Here is a 27,931-nt window from a genome sequence, read left to right as displayed (position 1 = left end):
ATAATTATGCGGCGTATGTTACGCCGCGGGTTGGCTAGTTGCCATTATTAGTGTAGTACTAGGGTGTTGTACCGTGTTAGCCATTATGAATGTAGAGAAAAGCCAAGCAAAATGACACCTTTTATTAGCTAACTAAAAAGATTACAATATGCAAGCTTTTGAGGCAACTCGGGCCCCTTCTTCAGGCAAGATGTAATCACTAATCAAGTTGTATCAAGATGTAATCATCAATCATGTAATCAAGATTACATCTTGCCTGAAGAAGGGGCCTGAGTTGCCTCGAAAGCTTGCATATTGTAATCGTTTTAGTTAGCTAATAAAAGGTGTCATTTTAATTGGCTTTTCCCTACATTATTAGTGTATAAATTGATATAAATAATTGCATTTAAACGATTTGCCAAAATCTGTTGTATGTAAACGATACTGTGTTAAACGTTAGTTTTTTCATCAGAAAACCCGGTTTCCACATCTACCTGTATTAGTGTAAATGGCACTTTTGCCACTCGCAATATGACGGACGCGCTGACGTATCGTGTCGACTGGGCAACACAGTGAATGCGGCGTCTATCTATATATGTCTATGTGTAGAGGGGGTCTTCTGGCTAGATCTTGCTAAGAGAAAGGTACTTGGTAGAACACCATCTTGAATTTACCAAGCATTACTGCTTGTGCCTTGATTATCCATCCATCCATTTTCTAACCCGCTGAATCCGAACACAGGGTCACGGGGGTCTGCTGGAGCCAACCCCAGCCAACACAGGGCACAAGGCAGGGAACCAATCCCGGGCAGGGTGCCAACCCACCGCAGGACACACACAAACACACCCACACACCAAGCACACACTAGGGCCAATTTAGTATCACCAATCCACCTAACCTGCATGTCTTTGGACTGTGGGAGGAAACCGGAGCGCCCGGAGGAAACCCATGCAGACACGGGGAGAACATGCAAACTCCACGCAGGGTGGACCCGGGAAGCGAACCCGGGTCTCCTAACTGCGAGGCAGCAGCGCTACCACTGCGCCACCGTGCCGCCCGTGCCTTGATTATTGTAAATTTTTTTTTTTTCTTTGGATTAACTTTGGTGGAGGTATTTATTGGGTTGTGGTTAATGGTGCAATATTTATTTTTGTATATACACTTTGTCTTTTTCTGTATTTTGAATCTTTTTGTTTTGTTGAATCCTGTACTATACACTGTTTGAAGGAGCAGCTTCCTGACTTGGAGCACTGTGGAGTAAGACAGCTTCATATTGGTTTTTGTGTATATATGGTTTTCACTAGTTGGTGTGCATTATTCTTTTTCATTTGGGACTTTCAGTCGGCACTATAAGTACTGTATATAGTCATCATTTTTGGGCTCCATTTAATTACTGTTTTTGTATGTCCTTTGCAGTATTGGACTGTGAATTGATATATACAGTAATTTCTGCAGGACATTATTTTTGTTTTCTTTAAGTGCACCTGTAAATAAAACCTCATTTTATTTTTCAAAAAACTCGACCCTTTTTGTGTCCGTGTCTCCCTGTCTTACACCATCATCCTGATCACGCTCGGTCTCACATACTAGACACCTGGAGTATAGGTTGGTGACCCCAATTCCCACTACACGGGGTGTCACACCAATGATTATCATATTAAATTTACTATGTGCACGTTTTAAAATGAAAAATAAATAATGCTTAATTAATACCATCAAAATCAGATTCCAAGCTTTTAAATACCAGTGCTACATGAATTGAGAAGCACTGAGATCACTTAGTATGCTTTTATTTACAACATCTGTTTTCATATTGGTGTCAAATAAGCTGGTCACTTTTTTTTTCCTTCCTCTCTTTGTAATGTTTCAAATTATAGGTATTAATATTCAAAGTCTGTACACATTCAACTACAGTATGTCTTAAGTTTAGGTGTGCTTTAACAAACCTTGTGGAAGTAAACCATCGTATAAGCAGTGGGGGAGATTAGTCTTATATGACACTACGTCAACTGTGGAATTTATTATGGTAAAATTAGATTAAAAGCAACATTACTTACAACATGAATTACATTAAATACCACCTCATGAAAAGAAATGAAACTTTTAATTTCAAATGGATAGTAAGCCAGCAAGGTACTTTAACCAAATTTTAAGCAGCAGGAATACAGATAGATTTTTGCATGTATTCCTCCTTTGCTCAAATGATGAGCAGCATCAGGACTGTCTGAAGGTAAGGAGTCTGTTATACTTAGGAAAAATTGATTTATTTTAAGTTTTATGTGAAAAATAAGAGTGCAATTCAGATACTTTATGCCTTCATCTTTTCTAACACTCGGTACATGTGTCAGAGTTTTTTTTTTTTTTTTTCCCAGATAGACTAAATATATAGAAGAATTGGGTTTTGCATTGGGATATAAATGGAGAGCAGGGACTCCCTAAGTATGGGGCAGAGTCAGAATTGTCAGTTTGGAAGCATGTATTCCTCTCATTGTCCCAAGACATCAAATGTGTCTGCCTTTTACTGTCATTGTTTGTTGTTAGTCTTGTATGTTTTTCTGGCCATACAGATATATTTTGGCTTGGAATCCCAAGGCAACTATTCTTAAAGTAGCCAGGCAGGATTTGTGAAGGAAAACATACATCTGTAGACAACTTACTAAGAAGTTTGTTAAAGAACAGCTGCATAATCTTCTGCTGAAAAGGCTTTGCCTACAGGGTTTCTTTCTAAAATTCCGTCCAGATTTCCTTTAGTTTGCACACTTTAAATATTAAGGATTGTAGTGTTCTGTGTCTACTCCTGTATTATTCAGATATGTAACATAACTATGGAAAGACAGGGAAAGGGGAAAAATAAACTGATCAAAAGAGTTGACGCAGAGAAAATTGAAAGATAACAGCAGCAATTCAAGACCTCATTACCTGAAGCTTAATGATTAATTTGTATATCGTCTTGTCATTTTGACGATTGCATCACTACATAGCATAACAGTAGCAAATAGTGTTCAGAGAAGCATTGTGGTCTGTATTTAGTAAATCCTCACTATCTCTGGATTCTGTTCTCGTGGATTCACTTTTCAGCAGTTACAAATTTTGTAACAAAGTTTGACACCTCCAGTCTACTCCAACCTATTCATGGTCAAGTACAGCAGAAAGAAAATCCCAAGAGGCGTATTGGGCTGCAGCGAAATGTGTGGTTGAGCAATAACAGGATTGTAATGCCTTTAGATATCCAGAGCTGCATATGCACTAGCCTGAATGGTTCAATTTGTGTTTATCAGATGTCCAGACGCATGGGGGTAAGCTGTTGAACCCCCATTCCCCATGAATGAGGAATTCCTAGCAAGTACAGGTCGTAACCTTGCACTGATCAAGTCCCTGCACTTTGTACATACCACTCATAATTACTACCAGTTGGGTGGTTTATTAAGGTCCTTGGATCAGCCCTGCTAATGTGGATCTCAGCTGTGACAGAGCGCTTTGAAGATGATTGAGGTGTTGCACCTCTTGCGCCACATAAATGCATGTCTCCCTTCATTGCTACAGATTACGGTCTCCCTCTGAATTCTGTTGTGTGATGACATTTTCGACACACTGCATGCTCTACAGGGGACAGCAGAGGAAAAGTGGGAGGGTATGATGGTTTGTTCACTGTGGAGCCTAAAGCACATCAAGTTTTTAAATGAAATGATCTTCACCTACACTGGAGTTCTCATATTTTCAAATGGAACCTTGTCCGTACTGAAACCGCCAGACTCATTTGACGTAGACTTTCTACCTACACTCTGCATACATGCATCAATGGCAAACTCCTTGAAAGGACTGTAGTGAAAAATTCAATGCCCTGTAAAAATCAGATTTCCATGTGCTTTATGTGCTTTCAAAACTATTGGTGTGTGCAGGACTCTGACAGTGCGTGCACAGCTTAGATTAAGAAATTTAGGAAACAGTAATGAATTGTCCTCATGTCATGTTAATGTGCTGATTACAGTTGAAAGTAACAGTCTTCAGAGCTGGTGCTGGTTGTCTTTGTCATTAAACGAAAACATTGCAAATTTTAAAGCAACACTTTAAACAGTGCTAAATACTTTTTTTATATTTACAAGGGGATTGATTATAAGCAGTCCATAGTAATCAGTGCACATCTTGTACCAAATAACATTTATAACTAACTTGATAGGGGAAAATACAAAAGTAAGTAAGCAAGTATGTGCATGCATACGATATTGTGAGCTTGGCTGCATTCTACACCCATCCACTTCATTAAGCATCTTGTCATTAAATTTGATGACCTTATTGAGCAGGATGAGTAAAGTATGTTGACTAGAGACCGTCAACAGAGTTATTTACAATCTTATTTTCACAGGACTCTGAATTTTTCGAATACAGCAGTAATGCCACTGGCCTCTGTATTTATCACAAAACTGTAGTAACTGATTGATATAACTTTTACACACACATACAGCATTGAGACTTTACAATATGCATTTTAGATCCATACAGGTAGCAGCACAACAAGCACTATGGAAAGCAACTCTTCACACTTGGATGAACTTGTCTAATTTTATTAGACAATCATATGGCGAACTTTCACAGACATTCGCAGCCTGTAGTTTCAGAAACACTGCTTTAGTGCATTGAAATAGGTGGGGGAGGATTTGTCTCCTACAAAGTCTACAGCACTCTGGAGAACGGAAGAATGAGGAGCTGAGCACAAAGTCTTAGAAAGCTACTGTTTACTTCATGTATCAAAATTCAGGAAATGCTGGTAATGTACCATTTTAAAAATTGGGTTTTTCAGGAGCAGTATACCGTGTAGCCATACTATAGAGGAAGTAAAGGTCGTAACAAGGTTTCTGTAAATGAACCTTTCCCTTGAAGGGGAAAATGAAGGGCCAGGACATATGCCTTCCCCCTTCTCAACCCTAACCTCCAGGTTGGTCCTTCTCCCGAGTTGAGGTACTGCCAGAACCTAATCCTTCCATTCCCATAGCATCAATGATACAGTATCTGTGGTTTCCGCATCTGTGGGGTTGTTCAGGAACGTAACCACCACATATAACGAGAATTGACTGTGTGTGTATGTATATGTGTATACACATACAGTACATATTAGGGTTGTGCCATATTACATTGTCCACGATTACACCAATATAAATTATGTGACAGTGTCCTCACGATATCAATAATATAGTGACGCAATACATTTACGTTCCCTAGTGCACACACAACGATGACATAAGCCCTCACATGCCTCCGATGACAATTTAGTACCTAAATGCTTCAATAGTATGGAAGTTGTTTGGCTATAAGTGGTCAGGCTTCCAACAAATCACAATAATTTGCAAAATATGCAAGAAAATATGAAACGCAACAAACGTGTTTCACCACTTCAAGCAAAAACACACTATCCAGTACAACCAAGCTATGAAAGCACGCTGGGAAATGCTAGCAGCTGGTGATGTGTGGCCAAAAAGTGAACAAATAAGTCAACTGAGCATCGCTGGAGCATTTGCTAGGTGTACTTCATATGTCAGGAAGAGCAAAATGATGGATGGAAATTACTGTTGTGGCTATAAATTGTTTGGCCAAGGAAAGATGGTGTACGAAACAGAAAAAAAGAAGAGCTTTAAGCAACTGGTTAAAAAGCTGGACCCAAGATACAACATCCCAGGTAGAAAATATTTTTCAAAGACCTCTTTGCCTGCGATATATGAAGCATGCTGCAACAAAATTTAGTTTAATTTTAATAAAGTATAAAAAGAAAAAAAAAGTTTGAATCACTGATTTGAGAAGTACCTGGTTAACATGCTGAGCATAACCATCTTGACAGTATCTCTGTTGTGATTATTTGAGTGAGGGTCTGTGTTCTGTTCATGCAATAGGATGTCTAAAACAAGGAAATTGGGAAGACTTGTATGTATGTATGTATGCCTCTCCAAGACTATGAGGCTACCAAACTCTTGGGAAGCATTTTAATTTGGTACAGTACAGGGTACATTCATGCAAGAAAGTGTTGCTAATAACTAATTTCATGTACTTTTACATAACCGTATCCCTCAACTGATCACATTGTAGATAATGCTTATTGCGTATAAACTGCACTCCATTATTTAATTATTTGAAAGAGTACATTCCAGTTGGTTTTATTTTTCTGGGTTATGCATTTAAATGCACAATCTAGAGATGCTGCATGTTCCAAACTAATAAAATGGTTGGGTGAAACCTAACATAAATGCATCGTGTTATGTATATGTACCTTGTGTTTTAGTGTAGAGAAGCAGTATTAATTTGGAAGTTGTTAAATGAGCAATTTGAAAACGCATCTCTTAGGCTGAGGTTTAACAGAAGGTGAGGCAGCAAGTACAATAGATATTCCAGATAATGTCCTGATTAATTGGCAACTTAAACTCTGCTAGAGATTTGATTCTCATCTGATTTGTAGGTTACCATAGCAACATGCTAATGATGCCTATGTTATCCTTTCTACCAGGAAGTAACTGCCCCACAAGTGAGATCACAGCTATGGTGTCCCATATGAGTTGGTTTATTATTGTCTTCTCTTTATTTCATTGTAATGACGAACAGAATTACAACTACTCGGATGATTCCAATGAAACGAGTAGAGTCTGTGCATTCCAGGGAGATCATTCACTTCTGTCTGGGTAGTGCAAGGATGGTGAAATCTCGTCTGAATAAAACAGGTGTGTTCAATAGGACGATTCCATGACCCAGTGTAAAATTGTTTACGTTTTAACAGTTAACAGTAATTGGAAGGTTCTTGGTTTTGGCTTAAGATAATTTTATACTTTTCTTTAAGAAACTTGTCTGGGTTCAGATTGTAAAAAGAGCTGAGATGAAAGGAAAATAACCTTAGGTTGTTGGCCCCTACATTGCGTATCGGAGTACTTCAGCATATTAGAAAATTCATTAGCCTACTGTGTTACTTACTGTTGCTGCATAAAAATGTGGAGGACAGGTTGCCGATTCTAAATTGATCCTCTGTGTGTGCAACCTGCAGTAGACTGGCGCCATATCCAAGTATTGTTCCTGCTTTGTGCCTGTTGCTTGCTGGGATAGACTCCAGCTTCTGTGCAACCATGCTGTGGATGAGCAGGTTTGGAAATTGTATGGGTAAATGGAAACCTGTCAGTGATAAGGTTTAATGAATAAAATAAAATACTGTAAACTTAATAATTTGATTTTTGTTTTGCAGCTGTTTTGGACAACATGGAGCGCCTTACAGCAGAAGAGATGGATGAGCGACGCCAGCAAAACATGGCATATGAATATTTGTGCCACCTGGAGGAGGCCAAGCGGTATGATTTTTCTAATCATGGAGTGATTTGACATTTAAGTTAATATCATTATTGGATTGGGGGTTTCATGTATGGAGCTGAATAATTAAAATTTTGTTTCATTACCTTATGAAATATATAATGCAGAAATCAAAAAATATGATCATGACCCCAACATTGGACATCATATAAAATTAGTGGATATTTTTAAGCTTGCAACTTAAGGTTAATGAAATTGAGACACTTTGCATTTCAAGAGTGGTATGTGATGGTAGATTTGTTTGAAACCTTTGAGTTGATTTTGAATGCGTATGAAGATTAGTAAGAGTTAATGGATATAAATATGATTTCTACAGATTAAGAATTGCAAAGGGGGTCTTTTTTTGTTTCAACAGTAATAAAACCACACATCACAAGCTGTCGGAGTATACTCTGTGAACAGAATGGCTTGCTTGGATTGTGACGGCAACCTATGTGCAGCCAGTGCCATTTATTACTTTAAAGAGATAATCTTTGATCTTGCATATGTTACAGCTGATAACCTAGCTGCAGTGTGTTTTGGAGTTCTGTGACGATGCGGGTTCGGCTCCATGCTCCCATCTTCTGTTAGGGAGCCCTTGAACCCAACACCGTCGGTAATGTCACCGATGAGCTAGACAGTGAGGCAATAACAATTGAGCAAGAGGATGGTTCAAAAGTGCAAAATGCTTTTATTAAAAGACAATCAAAAACAGTGTTCAAAGTAATGTGCAACAGTCTAAAGTTCAATAAACAAATAATCCATAAAAGAAATGTGGAGGTTAAAAACAACGCGAAAATCTTCTAAACACCACAAGGTAAAATAGCACAGAAAGCAATCCTTTAAAAACACAAAGCCCGGTGTCTTCCTTTACCATGGCGGCTCCCCTGCTACACCCATCTGGGCTGCTCTACAGGAGAGTCGCCTACCTGCAGGAACAGCTGCCCTTCAATCAGGTCCGGTAGCCCACCGTTCCTTGGCTTCGTCGGGCTCCCAACCGGACCGAGACTTTGGTCCATTCCTCAGCAGCCAAGGCGCTCACACTGAGGCTAAACCAGTCCAAAGCCTCATTGCCTCCCGCTCCTAGCAACAGCCAAGTCGATACCTCTACTGGTCACTCCAGCTACTTAGTTGCTCAGCTGGAGCAACCGCTTCCTTCAGTCCCACTGAGTGTCGGCCAAACACTCCCTTCGTGGGCTCTCTTCCCAACTGCCTGCTTTCTTCCACGCGAGCCAGCTCTTGCTTGCCCGTTCGCTCACACCGGCGCACTCTCTCTCTCTCTCTTGCTTGCTTCCTGCTTTCCTCCGCCACCTCCTGTTCTCTTTCCTTTTCTTTTTTCCCTCGTTCTCTTTTTCTTCTTTCTTTTACTTCTTCCCTTACTTCCCTAACCGTCTCGGGCTTCTCTATATATGCAGAGAGGACATAGCAGCTGCAGTGCATTAGCCCCAGGAACAATCACGGATGTGGGCAGTCCCTCACCTGTGCACTTAGGTGAGAAACGCCCACACCACTGATCGCCCTGCGTCTCGCTACAGCCACCATGCCCCCCCGGTAAGCCGTGAGCGTGGTGATTATTTATTTAAAAACAAACTGGCCTTTGCTGGGAGAGCTGTGGACCCATAACACCTCAAGTTCTGATATGAGTAAAGTTTCCATTTGATGGATCTTTTTAATGTCTGCCTTGTACCTGATTTTGCCAGAATAGGTTTCTAAACAAGTTTAGAAAATTGATGGTTAGATAGTACAGGGATGTTTTGGTTGTATTTAATGCACCTTTCATTGTGTCTAAGTAATTTGCCTCCTTTCAAAGTGTAGATTTAACTTGACTGTTTTCTGGAATACGGCCTAGTCAAATTGGCTAGCACAAGCTATATTACTATGTTAATTACCAAGTTATTGCTGCAGCATGTTCTGCTTTTTGCTGATGTTAGAAAACATATATAATACTGTAAGAATAGATTTAGTAGATTAAAGTTGCTCTAATCAAATTGTTGAGAGTGCCTTGAAATAAAATGCACCAGTGTTACTAGCTGGTATTCTAATCAGTCTGAAATTACCCTGTAGATATTTGTACTTGGTATTGACTCTACCTTTTGGCTTTTTATGAGTACCAAATGAATATTGCACTTGTTGGTTATGCAGCAAAAAATGTAAATAGATATTAATGTTAAAATATACAAAAATGTTGCAAAACTATAAGGTGGCTAGAAGTAAAAAGTAACTGGAATCTTTTTCTCATATAAATGTTGAGAAGAGTATGTAGTACAGTAATCCCTCCTCCATCGCGGGGGTTGCGTTCCAGAGCCACCCACGAAATAAGAAAATCTGCGAAGTAGAAACCATATGTTTATATGGTTATTTTTATATTGTCATGCTTGGGTCACAGATTTGCGCAGAAACACAGGAGGTTGTAGAGAGACAGGAACGTTATTCAAACACTGCAAACAAACATTTGTCTCTTTTTCAAAAGTTTAAACTGTGCTCCATGACAAGACAGAGATGACAGTTCTGTCTCAAAATTAAAAGAATGCAAATATATCTTCCTTTTCAAAGGAGTGTGCGTCAGGAGAGAGAGAGAGAACAAAGCAAGCAGTCAAAAAAAAAATCAATAGGGTTGTTTGGCTTTTAAGTATGCGAAGCACCGCCGGTACAAAGCTGTTGAAGGCGGCAGCTCACACCCCCTCCGTCAGGTGCAGGGAGAGAGAGAGAGCCAGAGAAAAACAAAGTCAAAAATCAATACGTGCCCTTTGAGCTTTTAAGTATGCGAAGCACCGTGCAGCATGTCCTTCAGGAAGCAGCTGCACACAGAAGGTAGCAACGTCCCTATCGTCTAGGTGTGCGAACAGCCCCCCTGCTCACACCCCCCTACGTCAGCGCAAGAGAGAGAGAGAGAGAAAGTAAGTTGGGTAGCTTCTCAGCCATCTGCCAATAGCGTCCCTTGTATGAAATCAACTGGGCAAACCAACTGAGGAAGAATGTACCAGAAATTAAAAGACCCATTGTCCGCAGAAACCCGCGAAGCAGCGAAAAATCCGCGATATATATTTAAATATGCTTACATATAAAATCCGCGATGGAGTGAAGCCGCGAAAGGCGAAGCGCGATATAGCGAGGGATCACTGTAGTTGGAAAAAGTTAAGACCGTTATTTTCCATTAGAGAAATGAGGACATCTGGTATACAAAGCAATCTCCGTCAAACACATGGTACTCGTGTACCTATCTTTTTTGCTTATGTTTGATCTTTGTGTTTGTGTAGGATTATGCTGAGTGGAAAGTTTACTACAACTAGAAGTGTCACATGAAAAGATGAAGTTACAATTTATAATTAATTTTATACACCTGCCCCCTTTTAGATTTTGAAAGAAAATTTAAAGTTCCTGATTTCTCCACTCGGCTTTGTATAATTGCCATTTGCTACAGCCAAACCTTTCACAGAGTCGGCACCCTAGAGGACATGATCACTACATACAGTGCATCCGGAAAGTATTCACAGCGCATCACTTTTTCCACATTTTGTTATGTTACAGCCTTATTCCAAAATGGATTAAATTCATTTTTTTCCTCAGAATTCTACACACAACACCCCATAATGACAACGTGAAAAAAGTTTACTTGAGATTTTTGCAAATTTATTAAAAATAAAAAAACTGAGAAAGCACATGTACATAAGTATTCACAGCCTTTGCCATGAAGCTCAAAATTGAGCTCAGGTGCATCCTGTTTCTCCTGATCATCCTTGAGATGTTTCTGCAGCTTAATTGGAGTCCACCTGTGGTAAATTCAGTTGATTGGACATGATTTGGAAAGACACACACCTGTCTATATAAAGGTCCCACAGTTGACAGTTCATGTCAGAGCACAAACCAAGCATGAAGTCAAAGGAATTGTCTGTAGACCTCCGAGACAGGATTGTCTCGAGGCGCAAATCAGGGGAAGATTACAGAAAAATTTCTGCTGCTTTGAAGGTCCCAATAAGCACAGTGGCCTCCATCATCCGCAAGTGGAAGAAGTTCGAAACCACCAGGACTCTTCCTAGAGCTGGCCGGCCATCTAAACTGAGCGATCGGGGGAGAAGGGCCTTAGTCAGGGAGGTGACCAAGAACCCGATGGTCACTCTGTCAGAGCTCCAGAGGTCCTCTGTGGAGAGAGGAGAACCTTCCAGAAGGACAACCATTTCTGCAGCAATCCACCAATCAGGCCTGTATGGTAGAGTGGCCAGACGGAAGCCACTCCTTAGTAAAAGGCACATGGCAGCCCGCCTGGAGTTTGCCAAAAGGCACCTGAAGGACTCTGACCATGAGAAAGAAAATTCTGGTCTGATGAGACAAAGATTGAACTCTTTGGTGTGAATGCCAGGCGTCACGTTTGGAGGAAACCTGGCACCATCCCTACAGTGAAGCATGGTGGTGGCAGCATCATGCTGTGGGGATGTTTTTCAGTGGCAGGGACTGGGAGACTAGTCAGGATAAAGGGAAAGATGACTGCAGCAATGTACAGAGACATCCTTGATGAAAACCTGCTCTAGTGCGCTCTTGACCTCAGACTGGGGCGACGGTTCATCTTTCAGCAGGACAACGACCCTAAGCACACAGCAAAGATATCAAAGGAGTGGCTTCAGGACAACTCTGTGAATGTCCTTGAGTGGCCCAGCCAGAGCCCAGACTTGAATCCGATTGAACATCTCTGGAGAGATCTTAAAATGGCTGTGCACCGACGCTTCCCATCCAACCTGATGAAGCTTGAGAGGTGCTGCAAAGTGGAATTTGCGAAACTGGCCAAGGATAGGTGTGCCAAGCTTGTGGCATCATTTTCAAAAAGACTTGAGGCTGTAATTGCTGCCAAAGATGCATCGACAAAGTTTTGAGCAAAGGCTGTGAATACTTATGTACATGTGATTTCTCAGTTTTTTTTATTTTTAATAAATTTGCAAAAACCTCAAGTAAACTTTTTTCACGTTGTCATTATGGGGTGTTGTGTGTAGAATTCTGAGGGGAAAAAAATGAATTTAATCCATTTTGGAATAAGGCTGTAACATAACAAAATGTGGAGAAAGTGATGCGCTGTGAATACTTTCTGGATGCACTGTACTTAGGCTAATAGCATAACATAAATTCATTCTTTGATGGTTGCACACCAAATATATTATCTCCAAATATATCTTAAATGCAAAGAAGGTTATGTTTGCTGTTTGAAAGTTGTTCAGATAAAAAAACAAATCGATCAACACCTCATAATTTATGTGATGGAGAAATTTCAAAGGAGCAATGTTGATTTTATACAAGTTAACAATGGTACACTTGAAACTTCTAAAGTAAACCTTTCTAAATTTTTGAGTGGTTAACTTTTATTTTCATTAGATATACATAAAGTTAAGAAGGAACTATTTGAAGACCCATCACAATGCGTCCTTTAGCTTATTCAATTATTTACATGTGAATGGTTGCATTTTCATCAAGCAGCGGTGTCCTGAGTCATATGCATGTCATGCTTTGCAAAAAAAAAAAGTGTTGATAATTCAAATAAACACAGTATAAATGTTCATGTCTGTGTCTTTGTTGGTATTGTATTATATCGCTAGTCCAAGGAAACATGCAAGTAAGAATTTCATTCTACTCTCTACACTTACTACAAAGAAAACAATATAGTCTTATTAGCTTCCTTGGCTACTTTAGCATGAAAGCATCTGCCAGAGGTATACAGCTTTTTTTTGTGCAGCCTCAAGAGATAAATGGACTGATCCATGATATAGTGTAGCTGAGATAATGCTTATAAAAATGAACCTGCCTATTAAAAATTGTAAGCTTAGTTACACTAGACATTGTATTTGCTAAGAATTACAGTTAAACTAGGTTTTTGTTTTCCTCTTCTCAATTGAAATTTCAGTTTTCTTTATTATTTATAGTAGGCTAACTAGTAAAACATTTACAAGAGGGAATCATTTTAATATAATTAAAATGTGTTTGTTTCTTTCATTCATTATGGCTTATTAAATTGTATTATTCTCATTTTTATTGTGGAAAATGTAGCATCTTTCATATGAGTATTTATGTTAGTACTGTACATAGTATTAGCCTATAGCATTCATCCAGTACTGTATATAGGTGTTGATGGTATCGGTGCATTCTGTATTAGGGGCTTTTATAAGTACTTTAATCTAGTTTAAACCACAAGAGTATGATATAAAATGTTTGTATGTGTACATAATAATTTATTCAGTTTTTGTCATGCTATGGTCCAACCCAAATTTGCTTATACATTTTATGGTACTTACATTTTTGCACATGAGTAATTGTAAAGTATATTGATTTCAATACATTTTCTTTATATCAACAGTTTCAGAGCAGGTGATAGTGCTGCCCACTCACTAGTTTGTCTTTATTTTCTATTTGGTCTCTTTTGTATATTATCCCAAATTGCAGTTTTGAAACGTGATACTTCTAAGATTGGTTAGTGCTGTTAAAATTTGAGTATGTTCTTGATTATGTGGATGGCCATCCCATACAGTAGTGTTTCCTTTTTGTTCCTGTTATAGCTGGAATGAGGCATGAAACACTGCAAATCTCTACTTGAAAATTGTGCTGGATTATCCACTAAAAATAATTTTTCACAAGGTGTACAATCACTTCCTTTGTACTGCAATAGGTAGTTTTTTTTGTTCTTTATTTCACCTTATACAATTTCTTGTATTAGGAATTTGTTAGTTTTCACATACCCCTTGGGGTCAGAGCACAGGGTTAGCCATTGTACAGCGCCCCTGGAGCAATTACAGGTTAAGGGTCTTGCTCAAGGGCCCAGCAGAGTAGGATCTCTTTTTTTGGCAGTGAAGGAGATTCAAAACGGCAACCTTCTGGATACCAGAACAGATCCTTAGCCTCAGAGCCACCACTTCGCCCCAAGTTTTAGGTGTGTGATCGGCGATGCTATAAAGTCCAAGCACACATTAGTAAATTTCAGTTATCAAAATTGAAAATATTGGGAAACTTGATGTATAGGCTCGGGTGCAATTCTGCTTGAAGTGGATTAAATGGGCTTTGTGTTACATTGTTCAAAATTCACCCGTCTCTCACTTAGACCTATACATCAACAGCCCCTCAACAATAGCAGACACCAGTCAGTGTAGTGTCTCGTCTTCTAGATGTTCCGTTTCACTGCGCAATGTAACCGTCTTTTTTGTGAATACAGCAGAATGGCAAGGATGACACTGTGCAGTTTCACACCCCACACAGTGCTCGTCTGTCTGCAGATTTCACACAATGAAAGTCATTCACTCCACTTGCATAACTGGTTTGATTTGAACTGTTCTCACATTATTCTATGCACTTTGAAATGCTAATGTGTATATGAAAGTATGTGTATGAAAATATGGAATGAATAGCATCCCTTATTGATTCAGTGTGATGCGCAGAATTTTATGTTCCAATATGGGATGATTCTGTATCATAAGGGATGGTTGACTACATTACTGGTGTGTGTGGATGAAGGCCGTTAACAAGCACTGGTGACCTGCTCCTACTGTTGGCTTCATAACATGCGACATGCGGTCAAATTGACTGTATTGATTGAATGCAATTAGGCATTGTGTTAAAAATTTAATCACAGAAAATTTTAATGTATTAATCACTTGCATTAACATTGATTAATCAGCAGCTGTATTAAACACATTGAAAATCAAGATGTATATCATAAACTGCACTACTTCAGTTAGTGATTTAATGACCAGAGCTGCTGATTATCTGTGCATACTGCATCTCTGTTAGTCATTAGTACTAAAATATAAGTAAAAGGACATTTATAAACAGATATTAACCCTCCCCTATCCTGTTTCTCTTCTTGGTGTCCTTATGAAGTACTTGATGCCACTGTTTTACTGCCCAGTTGTTTGCCTGCTATGATGAGTCATCTCAAATAAAGGAGCCTGGAATTATCAGGAATAAGGATCCTGCATCTGATTGGCTGGCCCAGAACTGACTTAGCGAATGACCAATGGAGTGACTGACTTAGAGAGAGAATGGAGAGAGAACTGACTTAGTGAATGACCAGTTCACTCCAACTGACAATGTAACTTCACTCCAACTGACAATGGAGAGAACTGACTTAGTGAATGACCAATGGAGGTGTCGAGAAAAGGATTGTTGGCAAGGTTTACAGAATTCAACAATCTAGCAGTGTTTCTACAATTAGATGACGGGCAGATAATGTTGTTTTTCTTTTATGTAAATTAGTTTCTACTTTGTTTGGTGATAGTTCTGTATTAATTGAGTGGTGTAATCTAATCTTGCATCCTGCCCTTAAGAGTTGTTGTGGTGCTCTGTGGTGGTACTTGGTGAGGAGCACTGTGCAAGAACTATTGTACTCTAATTTTTGAGGCTGCAATGATAGATTGGCCATGTAGCTCTGTGAAGAGGATTGACAGTCATTGTAAGTCCAGCCTATCTGGAAGGAGGTCTCTCTCTGAACTGCTGTTCCCAAGATTTCCTCCAATTTTTTTCTTTACTATTTGTGGGTCCCCCTCCCATGTGTTTGGTGTCACGGCTGGGGGCCTGTCAAAAAATGGGGCCTGTTGAGACCCATTGAGGCATCCATTGTAATGGGCTGTACAAGAAATAAATAGCTGTTGTAATCTCTTGTACAACACGGTGGAGCAGTGGTATTGTTGCTGCCTCGCAGTAAGGAGACCTGGGTTTGCTTCCCTGGTCCTCCCTGCATGGACTTTGCATGTTCTCCCCATGTCTGTGTGGGTTTCCTCAGGGTGCTCTGGTTTCCTCCCACAGTCCAAAGACTTGCAGGTTAGGTGCATTGGCGATCCTAAATTGTCCCTGGTGTTTGCTTGGTATGTGGGTGTGTGTGCCCTGCGGCGGGCTGGTGCCCTGCCCAGGATTTGTTCCTGCCTTGCACCCTGTGTTGGCTGGGATTGGCTCCAGCAGACCCCCATGACCCTGTGTTAGGATATAGCCGGTTGGATAATGGATGGATGGATGTAATCTCTTGTTTCATTATTGCACACCTTTGCAGTCAGATGACTGTATGTCCTAGTATTACTTTTATTAATTTGTGATGCAGGCCTGTAGTTACCATGGTAGTTCCAGGCACTTTCCTTAAATAGACTTTTTGGGTAATCTTAGGTAAACGCCTGATTCATGTGGTATATTTTAACCTTTCATTGATCATTTTCTTAATATTGTCTTTTCTGTTTACATGTTATTGACTTCTCTTCATACTTGAGAACTTCAGGAAAATATACATTTTAATATAGTTGCTATTTCATTTTTTAACTTTACTTGGGTAAAAGGAGTAGAAAAGATTGATGGATAACCTGTTTGACTTACTGTACCATAAATTTAGTCCAGTACATCCTCATCATCACCGATTTTTAGCAGCCATTTTCCAGGTTTTTCCCTGGACATATAACCACATCTTCTGGTCTCACTCTGTGTTGAATCTGCACCCCCGTAGTATAGAGAAAGTATAGAAATTGTGTTTTTAAAAAAAAAAAAAAAAAAAATTGACCTTGAGATTTTAATACATCTTGACGTTTTAGACCTTCCTGAATCCGAAAATACCATGTATACAGAAATTATTGGACTTCTGAAAAAATTTGACAGAGATTTTGATGAATCTTGATATTTTTCAAATTATGTCTGTTTGTAAACACGATAACTCGAAAATGCTTTGACCTAGCTCAATGAGATTTGTACACCTGCTTTATATCAAAAATAAGGAATCCTATCAACTTTTGGAGCATTTCTGGCAGCTGAAGTGATACTTTAACTGAAAACTTTTACAACTTTTCAAGCAAACTATGATCATAATTACAGATAGATGGTTCAAATTTTGTATAGATATTTTTAATGATAAAAAGTAAACAGATGTGAAATTTGAGAAACACTACTCAACCAGAAGTATTTTATTTAAACAACCATCTACATTTTTTGTATCATGGAAATTATAAATGTGCACATGATATTAAAAACTGTATTCAATATAATGCATATTCTTTCAGTAACTATTAGTTTTATTTTAATTTATACATCATCGGTTTAAAAATAACATGTAAACATTGAACATGCCATGAAAGTATAAAGATGTAATGGGAACAATAAACAGCTATGTCCCTGTTGTGTTCCCGGTAATGCATTTAATTTTATTTATTTATTTCTGCTGGTTTTATCGTAATCGAATGTAGCTAAATGCAGTTTTACCTACAGCAATTTATTGCAACCAATATTATACAATACTAACACTTTTTCTATGTTTTTAGGTGACTATAGCTCTTTTTTTTTTACTTTGCACGTAATCTAGGTAATGCATATGTAATCATGAAAAGTTCCACCGCCGTTTTCGACCTCCTTAAGTGTGAAAATATCATTTTAATATAAAGTTTGATTATAGAGAAATGATTGTGTATCAATGTTCTCAGTTAGTTATGAGAAACAAAGATATACAATATTTGAGAAATACTGTGCAATTGGAAGTGGTTCTGATGACCTTTCCTCTTTCTCAGTATACAAGAAAGTTGAGGGGAGCACACTCCTGAATTTTTTTTTTCCTTTCTTTTCATAGCCTTTCCTTCTCTTCCTTTGCCGGAAAGGATTCTGTAGATGTCAGAATGGGTCAGCTACCTGAATTTCTTCCATGTACTTTTGCATCTTTGCTTACTCTTAACCTGCCCCCTAGGTAGTCCTCCTTTCTCCAAAACAGCCCACTTGCCAGCTTAGACTTACTACATAAGTATCTTGCATCCCTCTTGTAAGCATTTTACAACCAATGTTGGCACTTGCTTTAAACTACCCTTCACACTACCACCTATTTTATGCACTCGCTTATACATTAGATTTTCTCCCTGCACAGCTATGTGTCCATCTCTTCCACGCCTCCTGTCCCTTCAACCATTACCTTGGTCTGTCTTGCATTTACCTTGAGACCTTTTGCTTTCAACCTAGCTTTCCTTTTCAGTGTCTTCTCTTTCAATTCTGCTTCACTTTTTGGCATCAGCACAAGATCATTCGCATACAACAGTTGCTCATATGGCAATGCTTCACTTACTTCTCTAGTCCCATCTTGTAAAGCAGTGGACTCAGAATGGATCCCTGGTGCAGCCAATTTTCAATATCCTCAACTGCAGTTCTGACCCACTTTTAATGCTTTGTCATGTATTAACCTTAATGCAGACACTAACCATTTGTTAGTGCCCACATTAACACATCTTGCCATATGTCTCCTTCAGATCTACAAATTCATAGTGAAGCTTCTATCCCATTGCCAGATGATTTCCCTTCATTTCTTTCTTGGTATGAAAACAAACTGAATTTTGCTAACCTGATCCCAGATCCTTTTCCATAGCACTCACACTGTCATTTTCATTACCTTTTTTCATAAAGCTTAATCGATATGACCCACAATCCAGTGGTCACCTTTCCGTTGTTCATTGAAATAAATACATTTCTTTTCTAATTATGTTGCATAGGTCTGCCAACCATTCAACTTGAAGACCACCTGGTTGCGTGGTTTGAACCAGAAATTATTTGCTTCCCACTAGCCATTTACACCCTGCTTCAAACCTCACTCACTGTTGCTCCCAGTGTGTCTGCGCATTTACTTCTCATAATTTTTTCCATCAACTTCTAGATCCATAGCCTTGGTAATACTAAACAAGGTTTTGATATACACCCTTCAGCAGTGGGATCACCTTAACATTTTTTTAACCATGCCCTACTCGTATCTCCTGATCAACAGATAATCTATATCAGGGGTTTTCAGTCTCAGTCCTGGGGTCCCATTGTGGCTTTGTTCCAGTCAGATTCATAATCAGTAACAACTGATAACACTGATCTCATTTAATTAGCTGTCTCTTGTTGTTTTTTTTTTTTTTATTTCCTTCTTATTTTATATTCAGAAAAGTGTAGCATGATTTTTACAAGATGTTTTGAAATATTTCTGTTTTTGCTATAGATTTAAATGCTTAACTCTCTTCTGTTGATTTCATTATATTTTGCCCTTTCTCTGTGCAGTTTGCTCCCTTCATTGTATCTTAATAATGACAATTAAAAACTAGCAGAGCAGACACCCAGGCAAACAACACTGAATTGTGAAAGGCTGCAACTGCTTTAGCATCAGATTATCAGATTAGTAAATAATGGATTAATTAAACAAACAGTACCTGCAAAAGTAGAATGCAAATCATGATATAAATATTATTGTTAATACATTATTCCCATATAAGTGCTTATTACATTTTAATGATTTTTTTTTCCCCAAACTTAGTTTTCTAATTTCTATATTGTTCCCAAAACACAGAATCTGGGAAATAACAGTTCACTTAAATAGCCCAGGAGTCCAATTAAAAACAGAAGCTGGTTGGAACAAAAAGGCAGCCACAGTGGGTCCCCAGGACCAAGCTTGAAAACCCCTGGTTTATACTGCCCCTTACATTACCAGGTTTAGATATCTCCCAATTGTGTGCATACCATGTTTAAGAACAAGGAAAACAACTATTTCCATCTGGTCTCTGAAGTCCTTTTAGCCAAGGCATTCTTGGTACCAAAGCTAAAGCCCTTGTGGATTTATCACCACTGGCTAGAACACTAGAATTGCCTCCCAGCATAATTGTCTGGCTGTGAGGCACATCAGATGGTCCTAAAACTTCTTTCTCTTAGTTGCTTCTACCCACCTGTCAGGCATATACTGAAACTACAGTATATTCAAAAGCAATGTATGATCAATCACCTTAACATCTACAAAACGCTTAGTTCATTATCTTTACCTTGATCACCTCACTCTCCCCCCCCCCCCCATTCCTCCTTTACGCTCTCCTTTATGCAGCAAATACCTACTCCCATTCTGTTTTGAAATTCAATTACTTTACCAGTATATACCATCACACTCCCAATATTCAAATTTTCAGTACTTACACTTTCTCCTTTCACCCCATACTTGCTGTCTTTCTGGATTTCTTACCTTTGTTTCTTACGCAGGCAGGTGGTGATGCCCATGGAGCCTTGTAACTAATCTTTGTATCTCATCATCAAGGGGGTATTGGAGATTTTTTTTTTTTTTTTTTTTTTTTTTTAAAAGATGTATTTGTAAAGGTGCAGGTTGGCCCCATGCTGCCTAGTCCCACAGGGGAGTCTCTTGAACCCACCGCTGCCAATGACGTTTGAGGGATGAGCTGAACAAACGAGGACACCATACAAAGCAAGGGGAAGGTGCAACAGTGTTCAGTGCTTTTATTAAAACTAATCAAAAATGCAGTGCATCCAAATGTTCAATAAATAATCCAATAAAAGTGAAAGTGGAGGTTAAAGTTCAAATAAATAAATCCATTATAAACAAGGTTAAAAACCATCTGGCAGGAAACTGTCCTTTTCTTAAAGCACAGTGCATCTTTCTTAAAGCTGACGTCTCCCCTGCGTATCCCATACAGGCCTCACTGCATATTAGTCACCCTGCCGACAGACTTTGCCATCCTTCCACGGGTCCAGGTCCCTGCTGTTCCATGACTATAGCAAGGCTCCCATTCTGAACCTAGGCTTGGGTCCCCAAAGGCCATGGCGCTCACATTGGGGTACCCAACCCAAACCTCACTGACATCTGCTGCCTTCCCGGACTTACACAGCAACTCAACTCTTTTAACATGCATCACTCCTAAGTTGCTCAGCCAGAGCAATCACTACTTCAGCCCCTGGGTCTCAGCCACTCGCTCCCCTCAAGGAGCTCTCCTACCCATCTGAATGCCTTCTTCCACTCTTCAGCTTGCTCGCATCAGTTTTTTCCACCTCCTGCCTTCTTTTCTCTCTTCCTTTAACCTCGATTCTTGTGATCTTCTATGCCAGAGGGTGGTTGGAGGAGCGATCTCTCAATTGTCGCCCCAGGCTGATAATTAGACAGCCCGTACGTGCAGACAAGGCAACATACGGACAGCTGACTGCCTCACACCAACCTGGAGACCGGCTGTCTTCTCAGCAGATCGCTCGCGCCTGTTCCACTCCCCAGCGTGAGCGTGTCAAATATATTTATTTATTTAAAACAGCCACTTTTTCTAAGCCGTGGACCCACTATACCACAGGATTCCCTTTCTGTTTTGTGTTTTTTGTAACACTCCAGAGGGACAATGATCCAATTCTAACCCCAGCTCACAGGAGTAGTTCCTGTACTTTGTTCAAACGGAAGATAACAACTTGCATCCACCATAATTCTCTTCATAATTTTTAACACTTTATTCATGTCACCTTTTAATCTCAGTTTTCACCTTCAAACTATTTTGATAGCTCAAATCTCTCAGTCGTGGAGTCTGTCTGGTGGGTCTCTTCTGGACTTCCTCTATTGTTACTGTCTCTTGTGTCTGGAAACCAAACTTTCACACAATATTCTAGATGTGGCCCTTAACTGGTAACACAATGGGATATATAATTTAACAATCTTAGTTGCCTCTGAACACTGTCTGGATGTAGATGGTGAGCTTAAGGAAGTCCATATAAGATTAGTAACTAACTGCATTTATCAGCATATTTTCACCACCAAGAATATGCATAAACATCGTAGGGTAATGTCACTGTGTTGTTTACCCAAATCATTACACTATTTTCTTAAAGGATAAGTGTGGTATTTTTCAAGTCAGTTTTTTCTTCACGAACATGTTATGCATGCATTTGCCAGCCATAATTGTGTTCTAAAGTTAAGCACTTTCTGTAAATTTAAACAACTATCTTGCTTGGTTTGACCCTTTTCAATGGAGAGTATGGGACATTGGAAGAAAAGCTTAAAAACGTACTAAATAGTTACATTTTTTTCCAAAATAGGACAGTTGTCAATTATTGATCCGTGCCTTCTGTGTTTCCAACACTTTTGTGACAACAAAAGGGATCTGGAAATAAATCATTTTATTGCATATTCCTTATATGTTTATTGTACATTCCTCATGTTTTTAGTTTATACAAGATGTACATCAATACTTTCCAATTGGCTTGGCTTGAAAAATTAACACATTTGGTATATATTGTGTGTGCATATATATATATATATATTTTTAATATAATGAATAACTTTAGAAAAAAATTTCAATTGGAAAATGAATATATAGCATATTTGTGAATAAATAACTTGTACTTGAAAAATACCAAACTTACCCTTTAATGTTTATTTCCATTCTTAGGTTTTTAGAAGGCAAACTGTGAACAGTCAATTTAGAATGAGCATCCTTCAGGTTTGGTTCACACGGAAGGGAGACTAATGTTTGAGGATCACACTGGACCGAGAATGACCCCAAGGAGCAATCAGAGTTAATCTGATTTGTTAATATTAGCATGAATGATATGACAATAAATGGATTTGAAATTGATTGATTTGAATCTTGGACAGTAAGGCATGAATCAGTGGCTATGTATAGTTTACCTTAATGTCCTAATCAATTGAAATGTTAAGTCTGTGGTCTTCAGAAGTAAACCCTTAAAGACACCGGACTGGTACTGTGGAATGTATAAAGCTGCAGTTATAGTGGAATGGGAGGGCGCAGCGTATTGTAAAATCCAAAACAATAGCTCATTGCAGATGCTCCCATAGGTGGTGCCAAAGAGACACTTGCCACTTGCTGCAGATATCTTTTTCCCATTTATATATTTTTGGATGTTTCCTCTCAATAGAACTTTCTTAAGAGTTATTCTTATACAGGCAGTAAACCTGGCCGTGTCAGGCCTGGTGAAAAGAAAAAAACAATGTGAACGAGTGACTATCTTTAGTAACTATCAGGTAACAGTTTGGTTCATTGGTACACCAAATACTGAATTACTATGACAACTCAGCACTGCTTGTTCACTTGGCTGTACCTGCACGCTGTTATCTAAGCTGGCTTTGAGAATTGACTCTTAACACCAGAGTATCGCACCGGAACCCACTGCTATGGAAACACAGGAGTTTCTACAGCAACAAAGTATTGGTTGAGGGTGTTAAAAGCTGACTCATTTCCTGTTGCATCTCTTCTTTCCTGATACACTTCTCTGTGAGACATTTACACATTATGATGGAAATAAATGATTGTGCACAAAATTTCTTACTATTTAATTGCATGGGTATATCTAATTTTGAAAATACATGGTGTAGAAATGAAGTATTGTATGTTTTAGCCTAGACAAGAGCAGCATTGACCCCCCCCCCCCACACACACCCCCACACACACACACACACACACATATAGCTGTCCCAGAGCACAAACAATTTGGAGAAGGGCATTACACAAAGGAGTAGAAAAACACACATTATGATTTAGTAAGTTCTCAGAGTGTAAGGAATTATTATTATTGCCCAAAAGTTTATATTATTATTACAAATTTTCATATGATTTAATTACATGAAAGCCCACAAAAGCTGAATTTATCCTGGTAGGATAAAGTAAAGAGAACGAGATCTCCCACAGAAGCTGTATAAATGCCTGAATTCATTAAAAACAAAAAGCAGCATGGAATACAATGGAGTAAAAGAGGGCAGATTCCAAAACATTTTTAGGCAGATACCAGCAGTAAAAGTAAATGATACATTGATGCCAGCTGTATGTGGTCTCTGTCATTCACAGTTATGGTAAATGTGAAGTTGAAAGAATCATCATCTATTTGCTCTAGAATGTGCATTCAAGCTACGCAGAGTGAGGTCACATCCAGTTAAAAGGAAGTGCATAGAACACGCATGTTATTTTTGTTCTTAATAACGCAGAGTTTACTGGAGATTTAGATTGTCCATAGTTGGTACACTTCTAACTGTAAATGTGCCTGATGACTTTGAAACTAGCAGAACCATGGACCTTTTTGTCTGGATGTTGAAGCTGACATATAGTTGCATCAAGAAACAAGACGGAATGTCTTCTTTCATCTGGGGAGCTGAAGTGCAGTTGCAACTTCTAGCAAGCCCATTTTCTAAAACATAAAATGTCTGCATTACAATGACTTAAAAGAAATAAAATAAAAAAATTTGGATTGCCCTAAATAAAGTCCAGACCTAAACTCAACAGAAATGCTGTGGCAGGACAACCTTGCAATGTTTCTGAATTAAAAGGAAAGGAAATAAAATTCGAAAGGAAATAAAATTCCTTCATAGTGATGTGCCTTCTGTGTGACATACATGGACTGGTTAGCTGAAGCTTTTGAGAAAGGTTGAAAAATCCTAGCTTAAATAAATATATTTATTCTGACTTCTGCACAAAGCTCTGAATTCAAAAGCCTTGATGATATAAAAATATAATATTCTGCTATTGAATGTTTCTGTTAGTTATGGATTGTCCATCCTGTCTGAACACAAGATTCTTTATTAGTGTATCTAGTACTAGAGTACCTTGGGCCAGAGGTGGATGATTGACTTTGTAGTCATGTCATGTGTTATGAGACCATATTTTCAGACAGACTTGGTGGTGAAAGTTTGAGCTTTTTATGTATTTTTATATTTAACACTAGAATTACCAGAGCCTACGAAAAAACTCGTAAATCCATCCCACCTTAAATCGCGTCTTAAATCCGTTTGCACCTCTCCGCTAGAGTCCTTTGTCATCTAAATGTGCTGATAAACAAAAGCTACTAGCAGCCAGCTATTCCATCCCCCCACCGACTTAGAACGAATTTCTCCTAGCTCATGGCTTGCCTTGATTTATCTGGGATTGAAGTGGAGTTTTAGAGTGGAAATAATATACAGTAGTGTTATTTGGAATACACGCATTTCATGTGTGTTCCGTTCCGTTCAGTAGTCTGTGCAAACACATTTTTAAAACAGAAAAGTTTTTCATATCCTAATAGTAAATGACAAAATGTAGGCATAAACTATATAACGTATGAAGCCTGAAGTCCATATATCAAAGAAACACTTTCACAAAAGGTACAAATAAGAGAACACGTGCGCTTTTCTTCAAAAATATAACTGCACAAAAAAAAAAGCCGCGTTAGCATGCCACATTGACACTCTTACTACAACCGCCGCGGTGGCGTAATGGTATCAGCTCCTGACTGGGGATCAGAGGGTGGCGAGTTCGATCCCGCACGGCTCCACTTCGAGAAATGAACTGCTCTCATTCTTACAATTTTAGAATAACGACATAAATTTGATTTCAGTCTGTAACAGCCGGTGTAACTTATGATACTGGTAAAGGTTAGCTTTTTTTTTTTTTTTTTTAATTCACTTTTCATTCTCGCAGTCGCATTCAGAATTAATCCATACAACCCCATCTGACATAAAGACGCGCTATAGGTCTGCAGTGTACCACGATGCATACTACCGCCCCCCCCCCAAAAGGGTTCTGACACACAGACGCTGGCGAAGCTGCCTTCTTCGTATCTCACCGTCACTTGAAATCAGCAGTTCTTAGCTGCTTATCAATCCATACAACCCCATCTGACACAGCTGTTTTCACATAAATAAAAGTGTACTTTTATTCAAGACTATAACCGAAGAATAAAGAAAGCAAGTTACAGTTGGTGGTTGATACGACAGCATGCGTGGTGCAATGTTAAGAACTGCTGATTTCCGATCCGTGCTATATAAAATCATCACATTCAAATATTAACAATATTATTTGAAAACGAACAGCATCAGATCAGGTGTGAATTTATGCTGGAAGTGGAAATTCTCTGATGTGGAATGTGGGCGTGGGTGTGAGTGGTGGACATAACATAAGTTTGTGTCAGCTTTTTATCCCGCCACATCTGAGAGTTCCCTGTAATTTGCAGCTCTATTCAGTATCTCAAAACACCACACACATTCACAGTAATTCCCAGTTATGTCCACCACTCACACCCACGCCCACATTCCACATCAGAGAATTTCCACTTCCAGCATAAATTCACACCTGATCTGACGCTGTTCGTTTTCAAATAATATTGTTAATATTTGAATGTGATGATTTTATATAGCACGGATCGGAAATCAGCAGTTCTTAATATTGTACCACGCACGCTGTCGTATCAACCACCAACTGTAACTTGCTTTCTTTATTCTTCGGTTATAGTCTTGAATAAAAGTACACTTTTATTTATGTGAAAACAGCTGTGTCAGATGGGGTTGTATGGATTGATAAGCAGCTAAGAACTGCTGATTTCAAGTGACGGTGAGATACGAAGAAGGCAGCTTCGCCAGCGTTTGTGTGTCAGAACCCTTTTGGGGGGGGGGGGGTAGTATGCATCGTGGTACACTGCAGACCTATAGCGCGTCTTTATGTCAGATGGGGTTGTATGGATTAATTCTGAATGCGACTGCGAGAATGAAAAGTGAATTAAAAAAAAAAAAAAAAAAAAGCTAACCTTTACCAGTATCATAAGTTACACTGGCTGTTACAGACTGAAATCAAATTTATGTCGTTATTCTAAAATTGTAAGAATGAGAGCAGTTCATTTCTCGAAGTGGAGCCGTGCGGGATCGAACTCGCCACCCTCTGATCCCCAGTCAGGAGCTGATACCATTACGCCACCGCGGCGGTTGTAGTAAGAGTGTCAATGTGGCATGCTAACGCGGCTTTTTTTTTTGTGCAGTTATATTTTTGAAGAAAAGCGCACGTGTTCTCTTATTTGTACCTTTTGTGAAAGTGTTTCTTTGATATATGGACTTCAGGCTTCATACGTTATATAGTTTATGCCTACATTTTGTCATTTACTATTAGAATATGAAAAACGTTTCTGTTTTAAAAATGTGTTTGCACAGACTACTGAATGGAACGGAACACACATGAAATGCGTGTATTCCAAATAACACTACTGTATATTATTTCCACTCTAAAACTCCACTTCAATCCCAGATAAATCAAGGCAAGCCATGAGCTAGGAGAAATTCGTTCTAAGTTGGTGGGGGGATGGAATAGCTGGCTGCTAGTAGCTTTTGTTTATCAGCACATTTAGATGACAAAGGACTCTAGCGGAGAGGTGCAAACGGATTTAAGACGCGATTTAAGGTGGGACGGATTTACGAGTTTTTTCGTAGGCTCTGGTAATTCTAGTGTTAATCAGTTTGTTTTTAATAAACTAATACATTATATTTGGCAAGTACCTCCATTATTCAAGTAAACAATTGTGGGTGGATGGGTGTGTGTGTGTGTGTGTGTTCATCCTAGTGCTGGGTGGTATACCGGTTCATACCGAAAACCGTTTTTTATTTTTGTTATGATATGGGTTTTTCTTATACCGCAACACCGGTTTAAATTGGCTAAACGACGTTCGGAACGTGGCACAGAGGGAAACTGTTCAAGTGGGGACCTTTTTCACTGCTACACTGCTAATCACAGAGGTGTTGAGTGGGGGCTCTTTTTCACTGCTACACCGCTAAATAGGTAGTGTAGGTTTTGCGCAGTGAAAATGGACAGAGAACATTCCGAAACTGAAGCTGTAGCTGACGATAAACTTGAACATGATGACACAGAAGAACATTTGCCGAAAATAAGGAGTCATGTCCGTTGCCTGGAGATACTTTGGTTTTAAAAGGTCGGATGTGGACCATTATGTTCAAATGTGTAAATACTGTTTCTGTACTACTGGATAATACTGCAAGCCAAGTTGTACTTGTTTTATTTGTTTTCAATACAGTGTAATGTACCTGGGTACTGTGTAATAGTGTGACAACATGTTGACTTTATTCTCGACGTTTCCACTTTAATCTCGACGCTTATGACGAGAATAAAATTGA

At 39.0% G+C, this 27,931-nt stretch overlaps 1 protein-coding gene across 1 annotated transcript in view; it reads left to right on the top strand.

Moving 5' to 3' along the window:
* The window catches only part of iqgap1 (IQ motif containing GTPase activating protein 1), a 303,190-nt gene that overhangs the window by 27,619 nt on the left and 247,640 nt on the right, over positions 1–27,931 (top strand). Inside the window, exon 2 of the mRNA XM_051920214.1 lies at positions 7,193–7,295. Within this exon, the coding sequence (XP_051776174.1) occupies positions 7,193–7,295 (103 nt within the window). The remainder of the gene's footprint in view (positions 1–7,192; positions 7,296–27,931) is intronic.

This window comes from Erpetoichthys calabaricus, chromosome 17 (genome assembly GCF_900747795.2).
Source record: "Erpetoichthys calabaricus chromosome 17, fErpCal1.3, whole genome shotgun sequence".
NCBI classification, from domain to species: domain Eukaryota; kingdom Metazoa; phylum Chordata; class Cladistia; order Polypteriformes; family Polypteridae; genus Erpetoichthys; species Erpetoichthys calabaricus.
This window is presented reverse-complemented; position numbering and strand designations above follow the sequence as displayed.